Raw genomic sequence first — 26,417 nt, 5'->3', positions numbered from 1 at the left:
TGACACCATGGAGATCCAAGGTTTTCAACAAGAACAATACTTATTGTTATTCTTAGTGACATATGTATTTAAAGGTCTATTTAAAATGTTGTGCATTGTTTACGTTTTCAGCTTTTCAAATGGCAACAAACAAAACCAGGTTTGAGATTTATATATATATATATATATATATATATATATATATATATATATATATATAGACTGAAATGAACCTATAAAATACAGTAGGTCAAAATGGCATTTTTACCTACTGTATTTTATAGGTTCAAAAGTTTAAAAGATTGGAAAGAAAATATTAAGAATGCTGGATTTATTTTAAATACAACAAAAGTATTGCTAGGAAAAAAAAGAACACTGCTCTAAATCACCCTTTATACTGTATCCACACATACCAAAATACAGTACATGGTCTGATTACGGCGTCATACAACCAGTTTACCGTTTTCTCTCCACAACCAACCTCCTGACACACACACACACACACACTTACACAGACATGAAATATATTTTAAAGAAAAAACATTGTTTCAACCACGATTAATGTCCGTTTAAGGCAGTGGTTCTCAACCTTTTCAGGACGTGACCCATCACGTTGCGAGGCGGCGCTGTGAGCTTGTAGCTGGGATATGTTTGCCTCTTTCTTATAATATTGTTTGACAAATTTGCCAATGTTTGAATATTTTTTTTATAGTAGAGTGTGTTGATTACTTTCGATGCAGTAACTGGTCTTTTTCTTTTCTAGCTATTAAAGGGTCTTAAAAGTCCTTCACTTTCATTTGGGGACCACCCCAAAAACAGGTGGGGGGGAACCCCCTGGGGGTCCCGACCCGCAGGTTGAGAACCACTGGTTTAAGGCACTTGTGGTCATTCAAGTAATAACACACCGATACACATACGTACTACAGCAACAACTGGACATACAACCGTATTGTCACTGTCGGGCAGAAGCCTCGTATCTCCAAGTTTCAAATTTGTACATTTTTTCTCAAAGCAAAGCCCTGCTTCATCACGCGAGGCGTTGTGTGCTTGTAGATCTGATGTTTTCACTAGTTTAGGTTTCCACCCGACAACGACGATATATAACACACACCTACGTATAGATACACATTTCCTTGAAAACCCTGCCTTGGTAAAGTTGCTGTAAGGGATAACTACTGTAAATAGTTTTGTTTTGTTAAAAAGTTAAATCTCTATATTCTGCTAATTATTGCTACAATGTTTGCAGTAACAGGAGTCTCTGCATCTCTTCAGATCTTAAAAATGTACATTTTCAGGCTGGGATACCAATTTCTTCCAATCAGAAGAGAGAACCCCACCAAGCCCATTTGTTAGCTTTGATACATTTCCTGACTGTTTTTTTTTTTTTTTAAATTGAACTTGTGTATCATGTATGAGCTCTCTCTCCTGACTTGGTATGTTCTGTTTATTAAAGAGCTTGACAGCCGTTTCTGAACAAAAACTCCATAACAATGATTGAGCAACCCCCGGGATTCAAACCCGGGTCTCCCGCGTGAAGGTCCAATATCTTAACCATTGACCCAAAGGGATATCCCTATGGGCAGAGTGGCACTCTGCTACAATTGCTACCAGAATACAGAGCAACTTAACACTTATTTACACTTACAAAAATAAATATTACTTAGATCAACTTTAAAATCACTCTAAAGCCTACAACGTTCTTTGTTGTACAACCGCGCTGCTCTTCAAACCGATTTACAACTGTAAAAAATAACATACTGTATGGTAGGGCATTCACCAAATATTCGAATATCAAAGTCATTATTCGACTTTGTTCACCGAAGTCGAATAATCGCTTATTTACATTTGTTTATTGTTTTCTCTTTTAAAAAGATATAGTTTATAAAGCTTGGCTAGATAGGAAGTCATAAAGTTATCAATGCCCCTGGTGGATGCATTTGTTACTATTCTATACCAGGGGTTCTCAAACCTTTTTAGGCCGTGACCCCCAAAATAAACAAATTTGAACTGGGGACCCCCACCCTGACAAGCACTTGGAATTATATGTATAACATTTAATGTGGCTCTGTTCTGCAGATATTGCGAGGCGTTGTGAGCATGTAGATCGGCTATTTTCACAATGTTCGCCTCTTGCTAACTTAATATTTGACAGTTTGGCCAGTCCTGTTGAATATTCGACTATTCGAATACTTTGAGGTCGAATAATTTGAATACTAAAAATCACTATTCGTGAATGCCTTACTGTATGGTGTCATCATGGTTATCATCATCTCACCACAGGGCCAAAGGCAGGGCCAGAGAGAGTTTTTTGCCCCAGTGTGTGTGTGTGTGTGTGTGTGTGTGTGTGTGTGTGTGTGTGTGTGTGTGTGTGTGTGTGTGTGTGTGTGTGTGTGTGTGTCGGTGGCTAATCTTGCAAACAACTACACCGATCAGCATCAGATTTCTTGTGTACATGCAGCCAGCAGGCCAAGGAAACCAAATCCCTGAATATATTTCAAACCAGCCTCATGGTGGCGCTATAAGTCTTGAATCGTAGGTCATGGACTCAAAAACTAGATTGTTTTTCAAATGACAAATTTATAATAACTCGCTCTGTACAAACATAATTGATAAAGGCCTCCTTTATCATACCCTGTCTCCACACTGCCCAGCGCTTTCATACACGCACTCAACCTTAAAACATTGTCATCACATGCACCGCACAGACATAAGTAGGGATGTTACGATATGAAAATGTCACATCACGATTATTGTGACCAAAGAAATTGCGATTTACGATATCCATTATCCTGGCCGAAACAGTTGCCAAAAAATAGCAGATCTACAAGCTCGCGGCGCGTTGTGAGCTTGTAGATCGGCTATTTTTTGTGACATATTTTTTTTTAAATCTGTATCTTACCATCCACTTGAATGGAGAAAGAGATTTCTTTTTACTGGAGAAAGAGATTTTTTTATCTGTTATCTGGCCCAGTGGGAATGGGCCTTTAGACTGAATTCGGATTTTGATATTTTCAATCAATCAAATGATGCGACTCTTGTCTGAATCAAAGTAATCCATGGCCACGATGTGTCATGGTTTGTTGAAATATCATATTAGGTAGGCACTGATTTGAGAATCATGTGTCTAGTTTTGGCACCATCACACCTGAGAGTGGAAGTTTCTCTTGCTTCGTAGAAGGGGTTGAATTTACAGGCAGTCTAGTCTCACGTAGCCAGACAATCAGAGATCTCCACCTACTAAAAAAAAGAATTTTATGGAGGACTTGTGGAGAACTGTGTGGAAAACTATCAATGGTGTCTTTCAGGGGTTCCCAAACGTTTTGTCTCAGGGGACCCAATAAATACATTTGAAAATATTTTATAAAAGATTAAATCTTTTATAAAATATTTTCGAGACATTATTTTTATTTTAAGGTCCGTTTTTCAAGAAAAAGTTGACTATAGCTCCATAAGTTCTGATCAGACACCAATTTAATTTAGATGTCAGACGTATCGGAGGGAGATCTGTGATCATCTGGCTGACTACAAGCAGCCAAGCTCGACATCAACCCATTTAGGCCTAGAATTATTGAATGCTTTAACCAGTGAAAAATAGCAGATATACAAGCTCACAGCGCGGCACCGAGTGCCGCGCTCCGAGCTTGTAGATCTGCTATTTTTGAAAAAGTCGTGAAAATGTGTGCAAATCTTTGAATATATGTATTTTCAAAGCAAATGTTTGTTAACTCAAATTTTGCTTCTGGGTGGTCCTTCACATGAAAAAGTTTGAGAACCACTGACATAGTAGTCTCTCAAGAACAGACTAACTGAGCTCCAGTTAAGTGAAAAGGACCTTTTCTTTGACGATGGCTGGCCAGATTACTGACATGGAAACAAGGATTCAAAAGACACTTATAGAATCTGGTCAAAATTCTAATGTTCGCGATTTTTCAAAAATAGCAGATCTACATGCTCGCAGCGCGGCACTCGGTGCCGTGCTGTGAGCTTGTATATCTGCTATTTTTCAATAGTTAAAGCATAAAATAATGATACACAATATAGTGTACCCGTTCTGAATGGGTTAAGTGAACGGATGAAGAAAATGTTCAGACAATCTCCAAACTGAATGTGTTTGTATGAAACATATGGCGCTGGGTGTTGCTCATCTGAGTTCTGGTCCAATCGCTGGTCCCGCCCATCACGTCCCTCTGCTGTGACGACATCAATATCTAAAAAATGGATTCCGTTTTCAAAGTGTTTTAATTCATGTTAAAAAATTAAAAAAAAGGGCGCAGATGACTGAAATCCTTACTTAAAAATCCTTCCTTAAAAATATCTTCAATGTTTAGTTTTTTTTTGTACTTTCCTCCCAGACGCGACCAATGCAGAAGCTTTTCAGATCAATGCTGGGAGATGGTGGTGAGCGACTCCTTTTGGGTCCAGACCCACAGTTTGGGGAGATCAGCACAAAGTTGGGTCGAATCCGATACGTCCGTGACCGTGGAGAGCGAAGGTCCGTTTCTCAGTGGTTTTGTTAACTATGAAGGTTAAAGGGATATTCCACTTTCAACAGGGAGCAGTGGAAGGGCTTCTCTCCACACACACACCCATTGTAACTCCATTTTAACCATGATAGATTCATTAAAAACACCCATTATTTTTTCTGGTGACTCATAATACCCTCCTAATACGTGAGCAGGCCGTGTTTTTTCCATAACTTTTTTCATTTATTTGTAATAATTATTTGGGAAAATGAAAAAAATGAAATACAAAAAAATAATTATTCAAAATAAATGAAAAAAGTTATCGAAAAAACACGGCCTGCTCACATATTAGGATGGTATTATGAGTCACCAGAAAAAAATAATGGGTGTTTTTAATGAATCTATCATGGTTAAAATGACGTTTGAAGTTACAATGGGTGTGTGTGGGGAGAGGCCCTGGGCCTGGAGGGCCTGGTAACATTTACATCAAATATCTAAATATTCAATCAAGCTAATTAAAAACTGTTCAGGGTATTCATAAAAGCCTGATTAGATGATAAAATTACCAAAAGTTTTTTTGAAAGTGAAATATCCCTTTAAATAACAAATTGAGCTCCCATGCCGACGAGCCCAAAAAACTGTGAAAGGTGATGACTCCTCACTAAACCATCGTTTTGTCGGGCTGTTTTTAGCCCAAGAAATTTTTCATGCAAAACCAATGCTCGCAATGGATTCAGAATAATTAAAAACCCCTAGTCTGACCCCTCACATGCTACTTAAAGCAGACTTTTGGGGGGTATTTCTTTCCTTTATAGTATAGGGTATATTAACTCTTCTAGTGCCTATCCCGAACTAGTTCGGCTCAATTTATCGGCTAGCGACGCAATTTGGAGTGCCAATCCCCAACCAGTTCGGCTCTTTTTGTCGGCAAGCGACGCTGTGCTTTGGTCCTTACCGTGAGCTGATTCTTGAAAACGTAGGTGGTCCGAGGTCGTCCTACGTTTACTAACGTTAGCATCGCCATATTTTCCGCCGATTTATTCAATGTAATCCAATGCAGATGGCCAACTTTGAAGCCCATTTTTTCTGAATCTATGCTTTTCTGGAAGAGGACAGCCTTTATTCGCGGCAAAATAGCCGAAAAATGTGCATCTAACTTTTCCAAACTTTTTGCTCACATTTTTTGCGAGGTTCATGGGAGCTCAATTTGTCATTCAACCCTCATAGTTGACAAAACCCCTGAGAAACGGACCTTCGTTCTCCACGGCCGCGGAAGTATCGGATTCGACCCAACTAAGGATCGAGGGGGGGGGGGGGGGGGGGGTCACACTCCAGAGGTCAGAAGATCAGAGTTGCTAAAGTTCAAGGTCTCGTCGCTGCTGCTGATGCTGCTGATGCTGTCGCCCCCGGAGGAGGCGTGGCATAAACCTGGAGGTGGGAGGAGCTTGCATGTCTGTCAGGAGGAGGTAAACTCCTCCCCCGCCTCCTGGTTGTCCACGTGGCGGTAGCCGCGGCTGCTGAGCGGCTCCACCTGCCTGCTGAGCAGCACGAAGAGGAGGAGCACCAGGATGAAGAGGATGCCCCCCGCCACCGCCAGGCCAATGATCACCTCTGAGAGACACAGACACAGAGACAGAGAGACAGAGCAGAGAGAGACAGAGAGAGAGACAGAGAGACAGAGAGAGACAGAGAGACAGAGAGAGACAGAGAGAGAGAGACAGAGAGAGAGACAGAGAGACAGAGAGAGACAGAGAGACAGAGAGAGACAGAGAGAGAGATGCAAGATAACATAATGAACAGTGGTGTAAAGTTACTTGATATTATTTTACTTAAAGGACAACTTTATTTTTTTACAACAAGGGTTCATATTTTAGATTGTAATTAAAGAATATAAAAGATGAGTGTTAAGTTGATTTCATTTACTTCTTTCTGTTGTTTTAGAGATTCTTATTTCAGCGGTTGGGGGCATGCGTACACGTGGCTAAATATGTCATTTTACACAGAATAAGCCCATTCCCAAGATACAACGCAACCTTTCATGGTTGGATGTGACTTATGGGGGCTAGAAGTGTTACTGTAAATAGCAATAAAAGAAACTGCTGGCTTATTGTATCTAAAAATACATATTTGTATGTGGGGCATGAGTACGCATGCCCCCATGCGTACTCATGCCCCACATTTTAGCATGGTAAACGCGATAAAACAATAGAACGACGCAAATGAAAACATTTTAACACTCACTTTTCCTTTTCTCTAATTACAATCTAAAATATGAACCCTTGTTGTAAAAATCAAAAGTTGTACTTTTTCCACCACTGATAATGAATATTTAAACATTCTTTTTTAGTTTTTTCACAGATTAATGACCTACTTATCATACAAGACTGTCACACGAAAGGAGTGAAATTTGCTATTTTCACGATTTTAAAAATGATTTATTTTTTATTTTTTATAATGATAAAAATCACACCCGTGTGAAGTGGAGCTGTGTGTGTGTGTGTGTGTGTGTGTGTGTGTGTGTGTGTGTGTGTGTGTGTGTGTGTGTGTGTGCGTGCGTGCGTGCGTGCGTGCGTGCGTGCGTGCGTGCGTGCGTGTAGATCATGTGTACCGATTTTTGTGACATTTGAAGAAAATATGTAGGAAAAGGAGCAAAAAGTCTGTTTTGGAGAAAATTCAAGATGGCGGAAAATCTATCCTGGCGCAAATGGGCGTGGCCTATATGGGGAGATGCGTCTTGACCCAAGGAATCCAGGGAAAAAAAGAATTTTAATTTTCCGATCTACGGTTCAAGAGTTACGGGGCAAAACGTAAAGTGGGCCGTTATAGCGCCACCATGAGGCCGAGTGATGTAATTATTTTTCGATTCATTCTTAAAATCATTATGAATCTCCTCTCCGAGGTTTGAAACTGTAGCTCCTATGGTTTACGAGAGAAAAATACTTGAAAGTGATTTCTTGCATTGTCCCATTATAAGTCAATGGGGACAATTAAGCGTCGTTTTTTGCCGATTACTTCGGCATGGTAAGGCGGATCGGAACGAAAGGTAATAGAACACCATTCCCGGCCGAGCCGCACATTTTGATGTATATATTGCGCGAGTGGCGTAAATGGTGCGGCACTAGTTACGCGCCGAAGTCAGGCTACATACACACAGACAGACAGACAGACACACACACACACAGACCCACACAGCCATGTATAGGGAGCTGCACACAGCTCCAAAAAAGTAACGGTTTTGGAAATACAAGGTTCCATCCTGACAGCAATGATGTCCTCCATGCCAGCGCAACAACTTCTAAATGGATCTGCTCAAACTGACCAACTGTAGGTTCTGTGATAAAACTCATTCTTCTTGTCTTCCTTCATTGTGGACATAATAGAATAATAATAGAACAGGTGTTTCAATCACTAGCTAAGAAGTAATTATTGACTCATGTTTTAAAACGTGTTGTTTTAATAGCCTGGAATCCAGACTGATTTGCTCCGTTCAGCTGACTATTGTTTTTATGCAAATGTTTTACTCTGTGCTGTAGTAGGGCATTCACGAATAGTGATTTTTTTGTATTCAAATTATTCTACCTCAAAGTATTCGAATAGTCAAATATTCGACAGGACTGGTCAAATATGAAGTAAGCAAGAGGCGAACATTGTGAAAATAGCCGATCTACATGCTCACAACGCCTCGCAACTGCTATTTTCACAATATTTATCTGCGGAACAGAGTCACATTAAATGTAATACCTACAATTCCAAGTGCTTGTCAGGGTGGGGGTCCCCAGTTCAAATATGTTTATTTTGGAGGTCATGGCCTAAAAAGGTTTGAGAACCCCTGCTATAGAGCATTAACAAATTCATCCACCAGGGGGGCATTGACAACTCATTCTTATGACTTCTTATCTAGCCAAGCTTTATAAACTATACATTTTTTTTAAAGAGAAAACAATAAAAAAAAAACTGTAGTACTCTAAGATTTGCTTAAAATATAAAGTGCACTATAAATAAAACTATTATTATTATTATTATTATTTTATTATTACAATTGTCCATGCCATGGTGCAAAATGAGTGAGACCCTGAATAGCATGAATGGGCTGAACAAAGCACTGCTGTCAAGTTGAACCACTAGCGACCCCTTTTGGAATTACTGCACATTGCAGCCACCATTTCTCAATGATGATGGCAAGCCTCGATGCCAAATTATTATGTGAAATGATGTTTTATCATCTTGGGTAAACTGTCTGCTTTACTAGCACCCCTAGTTCTGCCACACAAAAAAAAAAAGCCAGATACAAAAGCAACAGAGAGAGAGACTATACTCTCATATATGTGCAGCTAGGTTCAAGATGATGTCACATAAATATACATTACAGTTGGTAGAATCATTGCAAGCAGTGCAATTCTTGTACTCCAACTATGAAAAGGAGATTGTGTGTGTAGCTGCTCGAGATGAGAGTTTAGGCTTATTTTGGTAAACGCATACACTTGGAGATGACAGTTGATCATGACATTACATCATATGTTTTTTTACATCAAGGGTCCATATTATAGATTGTAATTAGATGAAAGACAAGATGAGTGTTAAAATGTTTTCATATACTTCTTTCTATAGTTTTAGCGATTGTAATGACTATGATATCAGTTGTTGGGGGCATACATGCAAGTGGCTAAAGTGTATTTTATAATAGACAAATTAAGCCGGCGATTTCTTTACAGTAACATTCCTAGCCCCCATAAGTCACATCTGCCCATGAAAGATTCTGGAATGGGCTTATTGTGTCTAAAAAGACATATTTAGCCACTTGAACGCATTCCCCAACCATTGAAATAAAAATAAAAAATCGATAAAAACGATAGAAAGCAGTAAATGAAAACATTTTAACACTCATCTTTTCTTCTCTCTAATTACAATCTAAAATATGAACCCTTGTTGTAAAAAACGTAAGTTGTCCTTTAAAGAAATAACTTCGCAGTGCACACCATGAGACTTGGACATACCAACTGCATCACTAAGTTGTGTGTTGTGCAACGTGGATACTTGACTCTAGCCATCTCATTACAGACAGAGCCTACAATGTGAACAGCAGTCAGTGTGTGTGTGTGTGTGTGTGTGTGTGTGTGTGTGTGTGTGTGTGTGTGTGTGTGTGTGTGTGTGTGTCTGTCTCACCATTGTCTCCAATGAAGTCGGAAGGCACTTGGCACTCCTTGGCCCAGTCGTCAGGTATGAAGGGACGCGTAATTCTGACGAAGTCCTCCAGGGGGCAGTCAGCGTCGCAGCCTGGGAGAGCCAGTGGGTAGGCAGGCACTCTGCTGTCATTACGATAGAACATGGACACCGACGCGTTGCTGGTGGAACAAGACACAAACAGAGAGTCCAACAGGTGGGTGTAATGAGTCAAATTAATGGAGAGCAAATCATGTCTTAAACGCCTATAAATGCATGTTTCCTGTGTGCTTGAATGCTTCCCTGTGTGCAGCAAGGTAAATAAATAGGAGGTAGGGACATCACGTGACAATAGGGATGCGCCATGTCCGGCCATGAAGCTCACCATGGGTGCCAGAACTCGCACCGGAAGTGCGATAAAATACATGTCAGTGAAGTGACCGCAGTTTTCCCAATGACCCTGAGCGCAACGGTGGGGGCCGATGGGCAATAGGCTTCCCAGTTCCCACACTCCCGCGCCCCCACCGTTGCACTCAGGGTCGTTGGGAAAACCGCGGTCGCGTCAGTGAATGGTTGATCAGCTCATGAACAAACCTGGAACAAAAACTATTTATGAACAACTGAGACCTTTCTCATATAATCTGTTCAGGAATATAAAAGAAGACATATAAAAGGTATTTTTACAATAAATAATAATCGTTTCTGTCTCTGAAGTATCGCGAGATTTGGTTCTCAGACGGGAAACGGTGGATAGTCTTGCGATACTTGGCACGTTTAGAAACATACTTTTTGTTCTTTAGATACTGCTATAACATGACACGGTGCAAACATCGAAAATCCACACAGCAGAAAACAAATTTGTGAAATGCCTTCTTTTATTTTCCTGAGCCGAGTATGTTATAAAGGTTTCACTTTTTCATAAATAGTTTTTCATGAACACAGTCTTCCACCAAACTTCCGGCTGCAGTGCGACGAATCTGCCGGTTGGAATTGCGAGATAGCAAAAGGGGCGTGGATCTCTTTACCTCCTATTTACCTTGGTGTGCAGAACTGCAGATAGACACCTTCTTGTCAGTGTGTGTGCTTGCTTGTTCCTTTGCAAATGCATAAATCTACATCTATGCGAGTCTACATTTGTGCATTAATCTGCACTGTATTATCATGTGCATGTACAGTACAGTATGTTTGTATTTCCACATGAATGCCCAATAAAGAAATAAAAGTTAAATAAACGATATCCTTTGCTGTTCAACAAACAGTGGAAAAATCTAAAAGCTCGATCTGTGTGAGATTGCAAATCCCTAAACCCCAAATAGCGATGCCAGGATTAATGTGGATTAACACTCGACTGTTTGTTTGTGGTCGTGTGCATGTACAGTACAATAACCTTATAATGCTGTGCTGCCTCTGGGCAACTGATGTTCCCCATTGGGATAATAAAGATATATCTATCTATATTTCAGTGTTTCCAGAGGAGGGGTACCCACATGTTTTTTGGGGGTCCCCAGATGATTAATTCTCACTCAACAGTAAACAAACCAACATAAAGTTTAAGTGTATAGAGGGTATGTGCACATTTCTAAAGTAACAATTTAAGGAGTTTTTAATACCTCTAAAATGACCAATTAATCATTGGCCAAATTGTCAAATATTAGACACAGGAATTGTGAAAATAGCCGAGCTACAAGCTCACAGCGCCTCGCAACGAGAGGCGTTGTGAGCATGTAGATCTGCTATTTTCACAATAGAAACATGTTATCCACAAGTTTCCAACATCCGATCGTGCATTGCGCAGAAATTGGACGGAGCTTCTGGCACCGCAGCCGAGTGTGATCTACAAGCTCACAACGGCTGCATCTGCGACGCAAGCTTGTATGTCTGCTGTTAACCGGAAGTGTGGTGCAGTGTGGTGCAAAACATTCTCCAGTAAATTCCCGCGGAAAGAGGTGGATACAAAATATAATGCCTCAACTCTTAATGCTCGTCAGGGTATGATCATTTCGGGGGTCCCCTGTTAAAATATGATTATTTGGGGGGTTCACTGCAATATTTTGTGGTGTACTGTGTGTGTATGTTACCCGTTCTCGTCCCTGTAGAGCTCGATAATGTGACAGGAAGCGTAGGGCGGCTGTCTACCGTTGAACACCCTCAGACTGGCCTGGAGGGCTGCTACTGTGGTGTCGTGCTGAGGAGCATACAGTACAGCACGTTAGTCAAACCCATAGACTGTAAAAAAAATATGGACGAAGCGAAGCCATTGCTTTCTATGCTGCGAAAATTACATTTTTTTGTCCCTTGTATGGGTGTCGCCATCATTGTTTGAAAGGTACCCCAGGAATCATAAGGAATGCTATTGGCTGCCAACGGTCACGTGGAACCGCAGGGATACATGGGAGAATGTGGTCGGAGCCTCCCGAAATACAGCACACGAAGAAGAACACAGCCGGCTGGTATCAGCTTAGTTGGCCACTCCCCCCGCAAATGTATCATCAAGTTTAACATAAATGGGACCATATTTGCTCAAGACGCGTATCATGGTGATTGAAAGGGAGTTTTTTCATTAGCGACAGGAACCATAAAGTATTTATGACAACGTTTATTAAGGTTAGAAAATCAAAGGGGAAAACTAATGGGGTCCAATGTAGACACATTCTTTTTGGTACCTCGCGGGGGGAAAACAATGCAACTAGCGGCCAAACATAGGAAGTTTTAGTTCCGTATTGGATTCGTTTTAAATCGGCGGAACTATGCCCCTGGTCAAACCGGAAAGATGCAATTCTAGGACATTGCAAGTGCGGTTGCCGTGACGCCAGTCACACTTGCAAATGAATTCCGTCTAAGGGCCGATGCCTTGGTGCCATGGCATTGGTCCGACATTTCATTGTTCCTACATCCATTTGTCTGAATCCGGTGAATGTTAACCTGGTGAAAATACTATGCCTAAACCTAACCTCAGTAAAACTATGCCTAAACCTAACCCTAACCAAATTAGGACTAATGAGATGTAGGATTTATGGGCAGTCCCCGATGCATTAGGGATGGGACGATATGAAAATGTCATATTACGCTTATTGTGACCAAAGAAATTGCGATTTACGATATTATCACGATAATCAAAATATCACAAACATCCATTATCCTGGGGGCGGAACATTTGCCAAAAAAATAGCAGATCTACAAGCTCGACTATTTTTGATAGATTATTATGATAGAGGATTTGATAGAGAAAAAGACTGTAGGCCTATCAAGTATGTACAGTATATTATAAGTACATATTACCAATAGAGGGTTTAAGTGGTACCGGATATGCAGCTCAGCAAATAAAATGTGAATTGATCCCAGTGCATGAGGGCGGAAGATTTCACGATAGATGAAATATCCACGATAGGATTATCGTGAGTGTTTTTATCACGATAAACGGTAATATCGCTTATCGTCCCATCCCTACGATGCATACTCCACTTTTAGAGCCAAATCTATATCGGGAGTCACAAATTCTCAGCAGCACCAAACAGCCGGATTAATGACGGACCAAATCACCAAATCAAAAGGAGCGTTCAGGATGCAAATACATTTAATTTCAGCTTCAACTTAGTGTTTTCGTGTTTATTTCAGTTTCGTTTTTTTTAAGAGAGCATAGGTAGTTTTTAATTTTAGGAATTGTCTAGTTTTTATTTTTATTTTTTCAGGAATTATGAGGAATGCCATGATTTACAGGAGCTGAAAGGGGTAGGAGGAAAGAATGAATGTCATATGATGGCGGGAAAACCTAAAATGAAGATCATTTTACATGCAATTCTATTTAGTTGTACTTTTACTTAGCTTTGCATTGTTTATCCCATTTAGGCCTAGAATTATTGAATGCTTTAACCAGTGAAAAATAGCAGATATACAAGCTCGCCGCGCTGTGAGCTTGTATATCCGCTATTTTTCAATAGTTAAAGCATAAAATAATGATACACAATAATGTGTACCCGTTCTGAATGGGTTATTGTAGTGTCTATGACGTTCTAATAATAACCCTGGTTACAATCCCATGAACAACTAGCTGTTGCATATTTTGTAGGAGATAGTAATAAGCTACTGCATCATGATGACCATTATTACAGGATTACAGGTTCAGATTATTGTCTTCATTAGCTGAACTGTAACACAGTAGTGCCATAACCATCATCATCACTATAATCTCACCGCAGAGAGCATCATCATCTTGAGAGGTTGTTTTGAGTCTGGGGCAGCCATCTTGGAGAGGTTCTTCACTATCTCTCCTAACAGGACACCTGAGTGTGTGAGAGAGAGAGAGAGAGAGAGAGAGAGAGAGAGAGAGAGAGAGAGAGAGAGAGAGAGAGAGAGAGAGAGAGAGAGAGAGAGAGAGAGAGTAAAGACAAACAGACAGAAAATAACTTAGTGCAGGGGTCTTCAACAGGGGGTCCGGGACCCCTAGGGGGTCCTCAGAGTTACTTCAAGGGGTCCTCCAAATCCTTGGTTAATTTTTATATTAACCATCTGAACCATAGCGTCCATATTCTGAGAAATGTAGCCAAAAATAGCAGATCTACAAGCTCACAACGCCTCGCAGCGAGCTTGTAGATCGGCTATTTTCGGCAAAGAGGTTTGGTGTTGAGGGGAAAAAGAGCAGTTAAAGGTCAAGTTTATTACGACCTTTGCTGCATGTCTCTCCCCATCTCTCCCCCCATTTCCTGTCAGTCCAATATAGGCATAAAAGCCCCCCCCCAAACCCTGAGTTGTTTGATTAACAGGTGACAGGTGTGTCATATCTTCAAAATATCAGATCTACATGCTCACATCGTGCCGTGCTGCAACATGTTATTTTCTGTGCAGGACTAACACCACAGCACAAGGCCATACAGGATTCATATCAGTAGTAGGTGTAATTGGCAGAACGAATGAGGATCACAGTGTAGGAGTCAGTACAGATATAAACATGAACCACATCCGTTCAGCTCAAACCAGTGTTCTGACACAGGTTTGTCAATGGTCTGTCAATAAATCTGACGGGTGGATTTCACAATCACATGTTCAGTGCACTGTATAAGTAACTGTAGGGAGGTGTGTGCGTGGGGGTACTGTATATGATGTGCAAACCCGCCTGGTGGTATTTGGACCCCCCTCTACCCTAACCTGTAATGCGACACATTGATTCCATAGATAACACCTTGTTCTCACAAAAGAAAGGGGCCTTTCAAATACACTGCGTTGCATCCAGCTTTGTCAACACAGTTGGTGTTTGTGTTCGGGGGAGGGAAGCTGGACGTTTTGTATTCATCATCTATAAAATGTACTAAAGTAGTGAAAACAGCAGATCTACAAGCACACAACATTGCGAGGCGTTGTGTGCTTGTAAATCGGCTGTTTTCACAAGTTTTGTGCGACAGTCTTGTATGATGAAGCAGGGCTTTGCTTTACCCAAAGAGGTACACATTTGAAACTTGGAGATACGAGGTTTCTGCCCCGACAGTGACGATATTTTAGTGATTATGTTGCGAGGAAAACGTTTTGGTTAGAACTGACTGAAAATAACTTTGTACTTCAAGTTTAAAATGATACTAAATATTTTTTCAAGCGTCCAAATAAATTCCAAATATTATCAAATGATCTTGCGGCACCCCTGGACTGCCGTCGCGGCACCCCAGGGTGCCCCGTCACCCACTTAAAAAACCCCTGGGCTAGATGGTTGTCATATGTAGTCTCTACCATTTTGGATTACTCATGTACTTTGCTGTGCTCGGTTTCACTTCCATTTACTACACACGCCATTGTGAAAAAATCCGCCTTGTCCTGTCTGGTTGCCATAGTGACCTGACATTCGATTTCAACCCACAACCTATAAACTCATCATGGTGAGAGAACGAGGGGATGAGAAACACGCAAAACGGGAAGTAAAACTGGCAGATGGAGGGTTTAACCACATGAACCCTGCCAACACAACAGGTGAACATTCCGCAAAACTAGCAGATCTACAAGCTCATAACACGTGAGACTCGTAGATTTGCTATTTTCCCGTAAATAATTTGGGGTAGAGAGGGGAAAAGGGAGGGTAACATGTATATACACCGTAGACCAGTGGTTCCCAAACTTCTCAAATCGTGACCCAAACGAGAGATTAGACATTTGTCTGGGGTGAAAATAGCAGATCTACAAACTCAAAACGTGTCTCAATGCTTGTAGATTGGCTATTTTCACTACTTCTTAAACATTTGTTTTCTAATTTATGGAATTTCTTCAAATTGTCTTAGATTTTTTCATGAAATTACTGAAAAGATCAATGAAATGTGTTCTTAATTCATGAAAAAAAAAGCTTCTTTGGGAATGTTTGGTTGAGGTCGGGTGATCTACAAGCTTGCAACGCGTTGCTTTGACGGGCTGACTGCTGTTGGACTGGCCGCTGCAGTTTTATTTCCAAGTTCGGCGTATTGTTGTGGGTGGTGGGTCTGTAGATTTGTTGTTGCGACCGAAGGTCACATATACTCTGAAGAACCGTGTCCCTTGAGTGTCCTTCCGTACCCCTGTGATGTCAGTGTGATGTCAGCGAGTTGTGACATCACTTCCTGTACGGGGCGGCTACACGAAATGTGGATAACACTATATATGGAGATAGTCCAGTCCATCATGTCATATGGGACTACCGTCATAGACAGTAGCCAAAAGAGAAGGATACACAAGACTAAGAAAGACAAAAAAAAGGAGGAGGAGGATAAAGATACCAAAAGGAGAGAGAAGAAAGGGTGGATGAGGTACAATGTGTCTCAGAAAAGAAAAGGAGGTGGCAACGGGGGCGGCTAGATTAAGTTATTTTGCCTGGATCCGACTTTAAGTCGACGCACAGGATTCCAGAAGTGTAGCGCTTATTCGCTCTTGTATCAAACTGGTACTCGAAACGTTCTTAGAATTTAATATATATTTTCTAAAGTAAATATGGGGGCGGCTGTGAAAAAAAAGAGAAGAATAAAAAAGAAAAAAAGGGGGAGGAGGATAAAGATACCAAAAGGAGAGAGAAGAAATGGTGGATGAGGTACAATGTGCGGTATCCTCCTTGTCAAGCTCGACGTTGGTCATTTGGACCTATACATGGAGAAATGGAGCGAACCTGTTTGGCCTAAACATGGAGATGTGGTACAGAATGACTCATATATGGGCATAAAAAGTAAGTCATGTGACATCACTTCCTGTACAGACAGTCAGACAGACAGCCATTGACTCCGGCCTAACAATGGCTACTGTCTATGACGGTAGTCCCATATGACATGATGGACTGGACTATCTCCATATATAGTGTTCTCCACATCTCCATGTTTAGGCCCTATCGCTCACACCCTAGGTGGGGTTGGCGATAGGGCCTTTCTGTGTGGAGTTTGCATGTTCTCCCCGTGTCTCCTAGGGTTGATACCCTCACAAAAACATGAACAAACTCCCCCCAGAATGATAACAACTAGAATCGTCAGAGAAACGCTGTGGTTGGCCAGATAGTCAAGAATTGGCGCGACCTCGCCCTTTAGGGCGAGGTCGCATGTCACCCTGAGGTCGCATTCCACCCTCAGGTGTCTTACTAGTATTAGCACTTCTGACTGACACCTTTTTACGGCAAAGTTTACAGATCGCTTCCAGTGACCTACCTCCCTGCAGCCGGCTCTTCTCCTGTGCTTTGTAGACGCCAAACATGACCTGAAGAAATGGGAAAACATATTCTCACGTTAACATAGCCCGACGGTTAAAAATACAAGTGGACAAAATAAACACCAACAAGCTCAGCGTATGAGTTAAGGTCGTTGCACACTGCTGCGTTTTTCGGGCAGAATATCGGAGTGAATTTCAGAGCGCGCAAATAAAAAAATCAACCTCACGTTATGTCAGTCACGTTTGCACACTGCCGCCCGTTTCGCGCACCACTCGGTCCCTTGCTCTCTCTATCTCTAACTCTCTCTCCTTGCCCTGAAAAACGCATTTCGCAACGAAAAACGCAGCAGTGTGCAAAGACCTTTAAGTGGCATTCCCACCGGGCACCTCAACTGAGGTGGATGGTAGCGTCCTGTTGTCAGCAGCTGGACAACAGTGGCTGGTGGGAATGACGCTCAAGTGTGTTTGTAACTAAGACTGGACATAAGCAAGTACGGGGAGCTGACGGCAAGTGTTGCGCTTCATCTCAGCAATCCATCTCCCAGGGGTCTAGTGCATTGTAAAGGGGATAGACACTAGGGCATTCACCAAATATTCGTATATTCGAATATTCGAATATCAAAGTCACTATTCGACGTTGTTCACCCAAGTCGAATATTCGCTTATTTTTATGTTCTCTTTAAAAAATATATAGTTTATAAAGCTTGGCTAGATAGGAAGTCATAAGAATGAGTTGTCAATGCCCCTGGTGGATGAATTTGTTAATGCTCTATACCAGGGTTCCCCAATTAGTTTTCCCCAAGGGCCAAATTATGTCTAGGGTACCAAGCCGAGGGCCATAATATTGCAGGGGGCGACGGTGGTGTTCCCGCTACTCCAGTGACAGTTCGGATATTGTTGTTGTCAGGTGAAAATCTTGTATGTCCAAAATCGTTTGCTTTGCATTTATCATTTAAAAAATGATTTAAACTGGTGAAAACAGCCGATCTACAAGCAATGCTGTTTTCACTACTTTTGTGCGACGGCCTTGTTTGATGAAGCAGAGCTTTACCTTGCGAAAGAACGTACACATTTTGAGATACGGGTTTTCCACCCGACAACGACGATATACTAGTGTTGTTGCTGCTCTTATACCACCATTATTACTGGGGTTGGTGGGGGCCTGACAGTAGCCCCTCGCGGGCCGCCTATTGGGGAACCCTGGCCTATGTGATGACCTCTGTGACCTCTCGTGTCCTTACCTGAAAGCCAAAGTCCTTCAGTATCCTCAAGGTCTCCATGACATCAGGAGTCACCCAATCAGGAGCTGTCAGGTTGTGACGCGACTAGACACATTAACGCACATAAACACATAAACACCAAAGTTAAAAGACAACTCTCATCTTGTCAATTCTTAGATATCTTAGATATTTCCATATCCATCTTGGAGATATTCATTAGGGCATTCACGAATAGTGATTTTTAGTATTCGAATTATTCGACCTCAAAGTATTCGAATAGTCGAATATTCGCCAGGACTGGCCAAACTTTCAAATATTAAGCAAGAGGCGAATTAACATTGTGAAAATAGCCGAGGCGTTGTGAGCATGTAGATCGGCATGTAGATCGGCTATTTATCTGCGGAACCGAATCACATTAAATGTAATACCTACAATTCCAAGTGCTTGTCAGGGTGGGGGTCCCCAGTTCAAATATGTTTATTTTGGGGGTCACGGCCTAAAAAGGTTTGAGAACCCCTGGTATAGAGCATTAACAAATTCATCCACCAGGGGCATTGACAACTCATTCTTATGACTTCCTATCTAGCCAAGCTGTATAAACTATATATTTTTTTAAGAAAAAAAATATATATATATATATTCGACTTCGGTGAACAACGTCAAATAGTGACTTTGATATTCGAATATTTGAATATTTGGTGAATGCCCTAATATCCATATCCATCTTAGATATTTACATATCCAGACGCCCTTTTGATTAAACATTTGAAACGTTAATTCCCTTTTTTTCTTAACATGTTAGAAGGTGATCAATCTAGGAAAAAAATCCCCACTCCAAAATCAGTTTTGAGAGATGAACATATTACGTTAAACCTTTACAGTATGTTGAAAGTAAATCTCATCTCGGTTTGCTTTCACCTCAGATGATGTGCTCGTGCAGTGTTGCTAAATTCCTCTGCCTTGGCCCTAGACAGAAAGTCTGCCTTCCTCCACATAACACCTGGTAGAAACTAGCTGTTCAGAGGTTTGAAAGGTCCGTTTGCATCACGTGATGTTTTTTTTTATTTATTTTTTTTTTATCCCACGGTTTTTGTAACCCATTTTTCTCACCCGGTGACTACCTAACCTGTAGTCCTGGTTTCCGCTCTCCCCCTGCCGTGCCAGGGGACATTGAGAAGCACCCGGCTGGCTAGGGGGAGGTAGTATAGAAACCAGGACTACTGCATGTTTTTGTGTGAGGGCCTATGCCCAGCGTCACGTGATGTTAATGCAGAATTTGAATGAAAGCTTAAACTGGGGAAAATATCTCAAGGAAATATCTCAGAATTATATACCGGTAGTAATAAAGCTTGGCTAGATAGGAAGTCATAAGAATGAGTTGTCAATGCCCCTGGTGGATGAATTTGTTAAAAGGATCCCTGGCTAATCCGACAAATGTGCCTTAATACATTATAATTGTCCTCTATAACTACAATGTAAAATTAAAAACACCTTAAATTTCTTCTAGAAATAGCTAATCTTTCACTCAATAGGGGAAATGCATGTCACAAGTTGATGATGTCATAAATGTCATGTGTGATCTATCCCTATGGAAATTATGGCATGCATGTGCAAAGAAACATTTGAAATATTGATTTCATGCTCATATTAACCATAGGAAGTATTACGTTTGTTCTTATTTTCACATGCATGCCATAAATTCCATAGGGATAGATCACACATGACATTTATGACATCATCAACTTGCGACATGCATTTCCCCTATTGAGTGAAAGATTAGCTATTTCTAGAAGAAATACAATAATTGAGGTGTTTTTAATTTTACATTGTTGTTATAGAGGACAATTATAATGTATTAAGGCATATTTGTCTTATTAGCCAGGGATCCCTTTAATGCTCTATACCAGGGCTTTTCAAACCTTTTTAGGCCGTGACCCCCAAAATAAACATATTTGAACTGGGGACCCCCAGCCTGACAAGCACTTGGAATTGTAGGTATTAATGTGACTAGGTTCCACAGATAAATATTGTGAAAATAGCAGATCTACATGCTCACAACGCCTCGCGTTCGTAGATCTGCTATTTTCACAATGTTTGCCTCTTGCTTACTTAATATTTGACAGTTTGTCCAGTCCTGTCGAATATTCGACTATTCGAATACTTTGAGGTCGAATAATTCGAATACTAAAAATCACTATTCGTGAATGCCCTACCAGGCACCCTATGTGATCATGTTTTAACATGCTGTTGCCGTCTCTGGGCAGAATTTAGTCGGCCGTATATCCTGCAAAACACCCACGGAGTGCAAGCAGGTCTACGAACACTGCAGAAAAGAACACATTAGATCAGGTCATTCTGGTCTGACCTGAGCACACAAGATCTGGTCAGGTTGGTCTCTGTTAAAGGACAACTTTAGTTTTTTTATAACAAGGGTTCATCTTTTAGATTGTACGGTAATTAAAGAATATAAAAGATGAGTGTTAAAATTATTTCATTTACTTCTTTCTATTGTTATAGAGATTCTTATCTCAGTGGTTGGGGGCATGCGTACAAGTCGCTAAATATGTCATTTTACACAGAATAACCCCATTCCCAAGATACAACGCAACCTTTCATGGTTGGATGTGACTTATGGGGGCTAGAAGTGTTACTGTAAATAGCAATAAAGAAACTGCTGGCTTATTGTGTCTAAAAAGACATCTTTAGCCACTTGTACGCATGCCCCCATGCGTACGCATGCCCCACATTTTAGGACAGTAAACGCGATAAAACAATAGAACGGAGCAACTGAAAACATTTTAACACTCACTTTTTCTTTTCTCTAATTACAATTTAAAATATGAACCCTTGTTGTAAAAAACCAAAGTTGTCCTTTAACAAAAAACGTCAAGCTTGGGCAGAGCTGGGTGACATATCCTGGCTGGGGTTTTATTTTTGATTTACCTAAAAAAAAAAGTATTATAAATATAAACAGTTTGCTGTAAAGCTGATGTTCCTATCGCAGTGGTGCTCACTGCTCAAACATTTTTCATGTCAAGGACCCCCAAAATGATATGTATTTGGCCACGGACCCCCATCTCAAAATACGTTCTTCCAGGCCAGGGACCCCCAGAAGTAAAGATTTGAGTTAAAAATGTTCTCTTTAGATTAGCAAACATTTTCAATGTTGTACCCAGTCTCCGTTCATAGCACGGCACAAAGTGCTTGCTACAGTAGATGTTCTATTTTTTAATAGCCAAAGTATAAAATGACAGACGCTTTCCACATTTAAATGGGTTAAAACCCCTAAATACTTAACACGGACAGCGAAAATGGCTTTGGACAGCTTTGCTTTTCCCACCAAATATTTGTCCATGTTCACCTATTATGACATGCTCAGAAAAGGGATGCCGGGGATTAAGTGGTTAAGTACTTACAGGGATATTTCACTTTAAAAAAAGACTTTGGTCATTTTATCGTCTAATCAGGCTTTTATGAACACCCTGAACAGTTTTTAATTTGCTTCATTCGATATTTAGATATTTGATGTAAATGTTACCAGGCCCTCCAGGCCCAGGGCCTCTCCCCACACACACCCATTGTAACTTCAAACTTCATGATAGATTCATTAAAAACACCCATTAATTTTTTTTGGTGACTCATAATACTCTCCCTATACGTGAGCAGGCCGTGTTTTTTCGATAGCTTTTTTAATTTAATTGTAATCATTATTTTTTGTATTTCTTTTTTTTTTTCATTTTCCCAAATAATTATTAAAAATAAATGAAGTTATAAAAAAAAAAAAAAAAAAAAAAACACGGCCTGCTCACGTATTAGGAGGGTATTATGAGTAACCAGAAAAAAAACAATGGGTGTTTTTAATGAATCTATCATGGTTAAAATGAAGTTTGAAGTTACAATGGGTGTGTACGTGGAGAAAAGCCCATAAGGTGTTTCCCTGTTGAAAGTGGAATATCCCTTTAAGCATGGTTAATAACAAATATTAACTAGAGTGCGAGTTCCCTTCCACATGGAAACTTACACCCCTACCACCAATGAACTCATTAAGGAAGTATGCTGGAACAGCATTCTCTGGATTTCACACTGACATGTAACATGTCTCATTATACTAAAAGCTATACAATAGAAATAATATATTGGCCAGGGTGCACTCAAGGACAGTTAAATATAGATGCTGGGTTAACTTTATAGCTTGTATCATATCGTTTCAATGTGCAGGTCACCACATGCCCCTCTTCTAGCACCACCATGAGACTGATTTTTTGCAAAACGCATTTTTGGACACTGCTCCTACAGATTTTGCCCTAAAATCATGCAAAGTGGTATACAGTATCTCTATAAGTCATGTCATCAACATGGATCTGTCCCATTTCCCATATTCCCTCCTGATTGGCTACGATTGTCTTCTAAAGTTTTTTGTATGCGACTTGACGGTCTCTTGAAAAAAGAGAAAAAAAGAAGGAAAATCTTTGTTAACACTTAAAGTTGTACTATGTAACTTTTTTTATAAAACAAATCTTAAAATTGTCCTAACTATTAAATCACAAAAGTTTTAGAAGATCCGCTCCGTGAATTTCAGCCTGTAAAGCCTTCTCTATATATGTAAACTGCGATCCTTGCCGGGGACCGGATCTCGCGCCAAAATGACGTCAACTGCATCTGAATCCGTATCCGCCTTGTCCCGGATCATACTTCTGGCCAATCACAGCGTGTGTTCTCCGGAAGTAACTAGAGGCTTTGCAAATAACATCAGCCCATTACGCTAGCACAGGCTGGCCTGGTTGTAGTTATTCTGGAGCTGAACTATGGAGAAGCAACAGCCGAAAAAACCCGAGCGCCCTGGAACTAATCCTCCACCCACGAAAAGGAAAAAAACACAGGACTATATTCAAAAACAAAAAGAATATGACCAGCTACGGCAGAAATCACGGATTTATCTTCTTCATATACACGAGAGGTGGCAAAAGTTGAGGAAAGAAAAAAACTTCCCCACTGATTGGAAACCGGCTCTTTTTCTTTTTTTTCTTTTGAACTGGTAAGTTTGTAAAAAATACTTGCTCTTTGTCATTGTTGTACTTTTAGTGCAAGTGCATACCATACGTTGGTATAGAATTTAGTCAATGTATACGATGGATAGCAACGCTGGTCAAAGGATGTTGTAGCAGTAGCCCTCTGACGACCGTCCTGTTTATTCAGCAGCCCTTTGTGTGTGTGTTCATTCACAAGTATTTGAATTTGAATACATCCGAATCTCCTAAAGACATTGTTATTGACTCTGGGCTACTCTTACATTTGCAATCATATTGTGTTCTCTGAGTCAATACCGCGGCGATGCACCATTCCCCCAAACTTTCAATGTTTATGAATGGTAGCTTAGCTTGTAGCTATCCCCCCGCCGAAAGTCGGGGGGACGAATATTTACTATTCTGTCCATAACGGCACATAACTCGGTAACGGCGCTGAGTTAGCCTGGGGCCAGCCTATATACTATGCAGCTAACTCTGCGTATAGATCCCCTCCATGTTTTAACCATAGGATTTAACATGTGTGGGGATGAAGTCTAGCTCCAGCTAGGCTTATCCTCCCCCATAATTATTTTCCCTTTTTTGTATTTGCTTTGTTTGTTTTTCAAATGCTAGCTTTATTGGTTGTCTTCCTATCAAAGCTTATTGGGGAGCTAATGTGTAAACCTTGACATATAATGTATGCATCCAAGTTGTATTTTTGGCATACTGTGTATAATACCGGTACCTGCAATACCGCTAGTGACCACTACCACTACTTGGGAAAGTTACATGGTATGCCTTTAAGTTGCAATGATTTTTTCTCTTCAATGAAAAAATGTAATGGAAAAAATGAAATACAAAAGATAATTATTAAAAATAAATGAAAAAGGTTATTGAATCTATCTATCTATCATGGTTAAAATGGAGCTTGAAGTTACAATGGGTGTGTATGGGGAGAGGCCCTGGGCCTGGAGGGCCTGATAACATTTACATCAAATATCTAAATATTGAATCAAGCAAATTAAAAACTGTTCAGGGTATTCATAAAAGCCTGATTAGACGATAAAATTACCAAAAGTTTTTTTGAAAGTGAAATATCCCTTTAAGAGCATATCATCTAAATAACAAAAAAGAAATAGAAATACAGCTTAGAGGATAGGATGGGTTCAAACCCATTTCAAACTGCAGGTGTCTAGGAAGCTAAATGTGATCCTCTGTGTCGAGATAACATTTATTTAAGGAACAGAAGACCAGTGAAACCCAATGAAAACCTTTCAAAGAAACACGTTTAGTCTGTTTCTTCCACTTCCTTATTTTGCTACTCTCGGGCTTCCATCGAGCAGATGACTTTCTACTTGGCAGTCTATGACTAGAGTATATTGTTGCCATCAGGGCAGGGCCGTCACAGTTTATACTTTAGTTATTGAAAAATAGCAGATCTACAAGCTCACAGCGCAGCACTGAGTGCCGCGCTGTGAGCTTGTAGATCTGCCATTTTTGAAAAGTCGCGAAAATGCAAAGGCAAATCTTTGAATATATGTATTTTTTTAAGCGAATGTTTGTAACTAAAATTCACTGCAAGCTCGCAGTGAATCCTTGTACCCAGGGCCCAGAAGTTGGTGCGACACCCCTACGTCAAGGGCAAAACCTTGAATCTCCTTGAACAGGTATAACATGTTTTCTATGTCACACACGAGTAATGTAAATATCCAATCTAAAAGCTCACAACGTGTTACGATGTGATGCATTGTGAGTTTGCAGTTCTGCTATTTTCAATATTTCTGAACATTTAATATTTCTGAACATTTTAGAAAGTATTTTCCTTTCTGTGGTTTTATAAATATTTAACCAATGACACGTATTAACAGGTGACTAAAAACATCATTGAATAGATTGGAACCGGAAAGTAAGGCTGGGCGATATATCGATACATGGACATAGAATGTTTCCCCCATTTTGTGTGTGGTGCACAAACGTGTGTCCTCACCTCACAGAAGAGTGTGTCATACACACTCCACACTGACTCCACCGTAGCATTCTTCAGCCCTGTGTTATTCTTCACCATCTCTATGAAGTCCTGAGAAGAAAAGGGACAATGTTAACTTAAAGAGGATGCCAGCACCGCTCAAGTCTCTTCAAGGCATGTGTTACCGGGTGTTCGGTCTAGAACATTGATTTAACAGTCTATGGGATTACCAGCATATGCGGAAACGTCCATCAGGCACTTTTATTTTGTTGGCAAGGGCAGCATACAGATCAACGTACTGTATGTATGTATGCTGCCCTTGCCATCTACAGCAGGGGTTTTCAAAGTGGGTGACGGTGCACCTTGGGGTGCCGCGATGGCAGTCCAGGGGTGCCACGAGATCATTTGATAATATTTGGAATTTATTTGGACACTTGAAAAAATATTTAGTCTCAACTTGAAGTAGTCTACAAAGTTATTTTCAGTCAGTTCTAACCAAAATGGCTATTATCTCAACGTTTTCCTCGCAACATAATCACTAAAATATCGTCACTGTCGGGCAGAAACCTCGTATCTCCAAGTTTCAAATGTGTACGTCTTTTGGTAAAGCAAGGCCCTGCTTCATCATACAAGACTGTCGCACAACGCCTCGCGATGCGAGGTGTGTGCTTGTAGATCTGCTGTTTTCACTAGTTTAGTACATTTTATAGATGATAAATACAAAATGAACCATTTTGGACATATAAGGTTTTCAAAACGATGATATGCTATAAATATGAAGTGCTGGGAGTGAAAATTATAATGTAGGGGTGCCTCGGATTAAAAAAAAATATTTATGGGGTGCCCTGAGACAAAAAAGTTTGGGAACTCCTGCTGTAGACAAGTGCCTGAATGACATTTTGTGCTGGTAATCCCTCAGATTAAGGACACCATACTGGGTAAAAAAAATAGCAACCATTAGAACTGTAGAAACCAAAGGGAACTGTAG

The 26,417-nt window shown here is 40.5% G+C and overlaps 1 protein-coding gene across 1 annotated transcript in view; it reads right to left on the bottom strand.

Moving 5' to 3' along the window:
* Positions 1-294: 294 nt before the first annotated feature.
* acp2 (acid phosphatase 2, lysosomal) overlaps positions 295-26,417 on the bottom strand; it is a 43,950-nt gene continuing 17,827 nt past the window's right edge. Inside the window, exons 7-13 of the mRNA XM_080720839.1 lie at positions 25,451-25,540; positions 18,479-18,562; positions 17,237-17,285; positions 13,794-13,882; positions 11,681-11,787; positions 9,606-9,784; positions 295-6,053 (exon numbers count right to left, since the gene is read on the bottom strand). Of these exons, the coding sequence (XP_080576965.1) occupies positions 5,899-6,053; positions 9,606-9,784; positions 11,681-11,787; positions 13,794-13,882; positions 17,237-17,285; positions 18,479-18,562; positions 25,451-25,540 (753 nt within the window). The 3' untranslated portion in view covers positions 295-5,898. The remainder of the gene's footprint in view (positions 6,054-9,605; positions 9,785-11,680; positions 11,788-13,793; positions 13,883-17,236; positions 17,286-18,478; positions 18,563-25,450; positions 25,541-26,417) is intronic.

Source organism: Nannobrachium achirus, assembly GCF_963921795.1.
Source record: "Nannobrachium achirus genome assembly, chromosome: 24".
NCBI classification, from domain to species: Eukaryota; Metazoa; Chordata; class Actinopteri; order Myctophiformes; family Myctophidae; genus Nannobrachium; species Nannobrachium achirus.
This window is presented reverse-complemented; position numbering and strand designations above follow the sequence as displayed.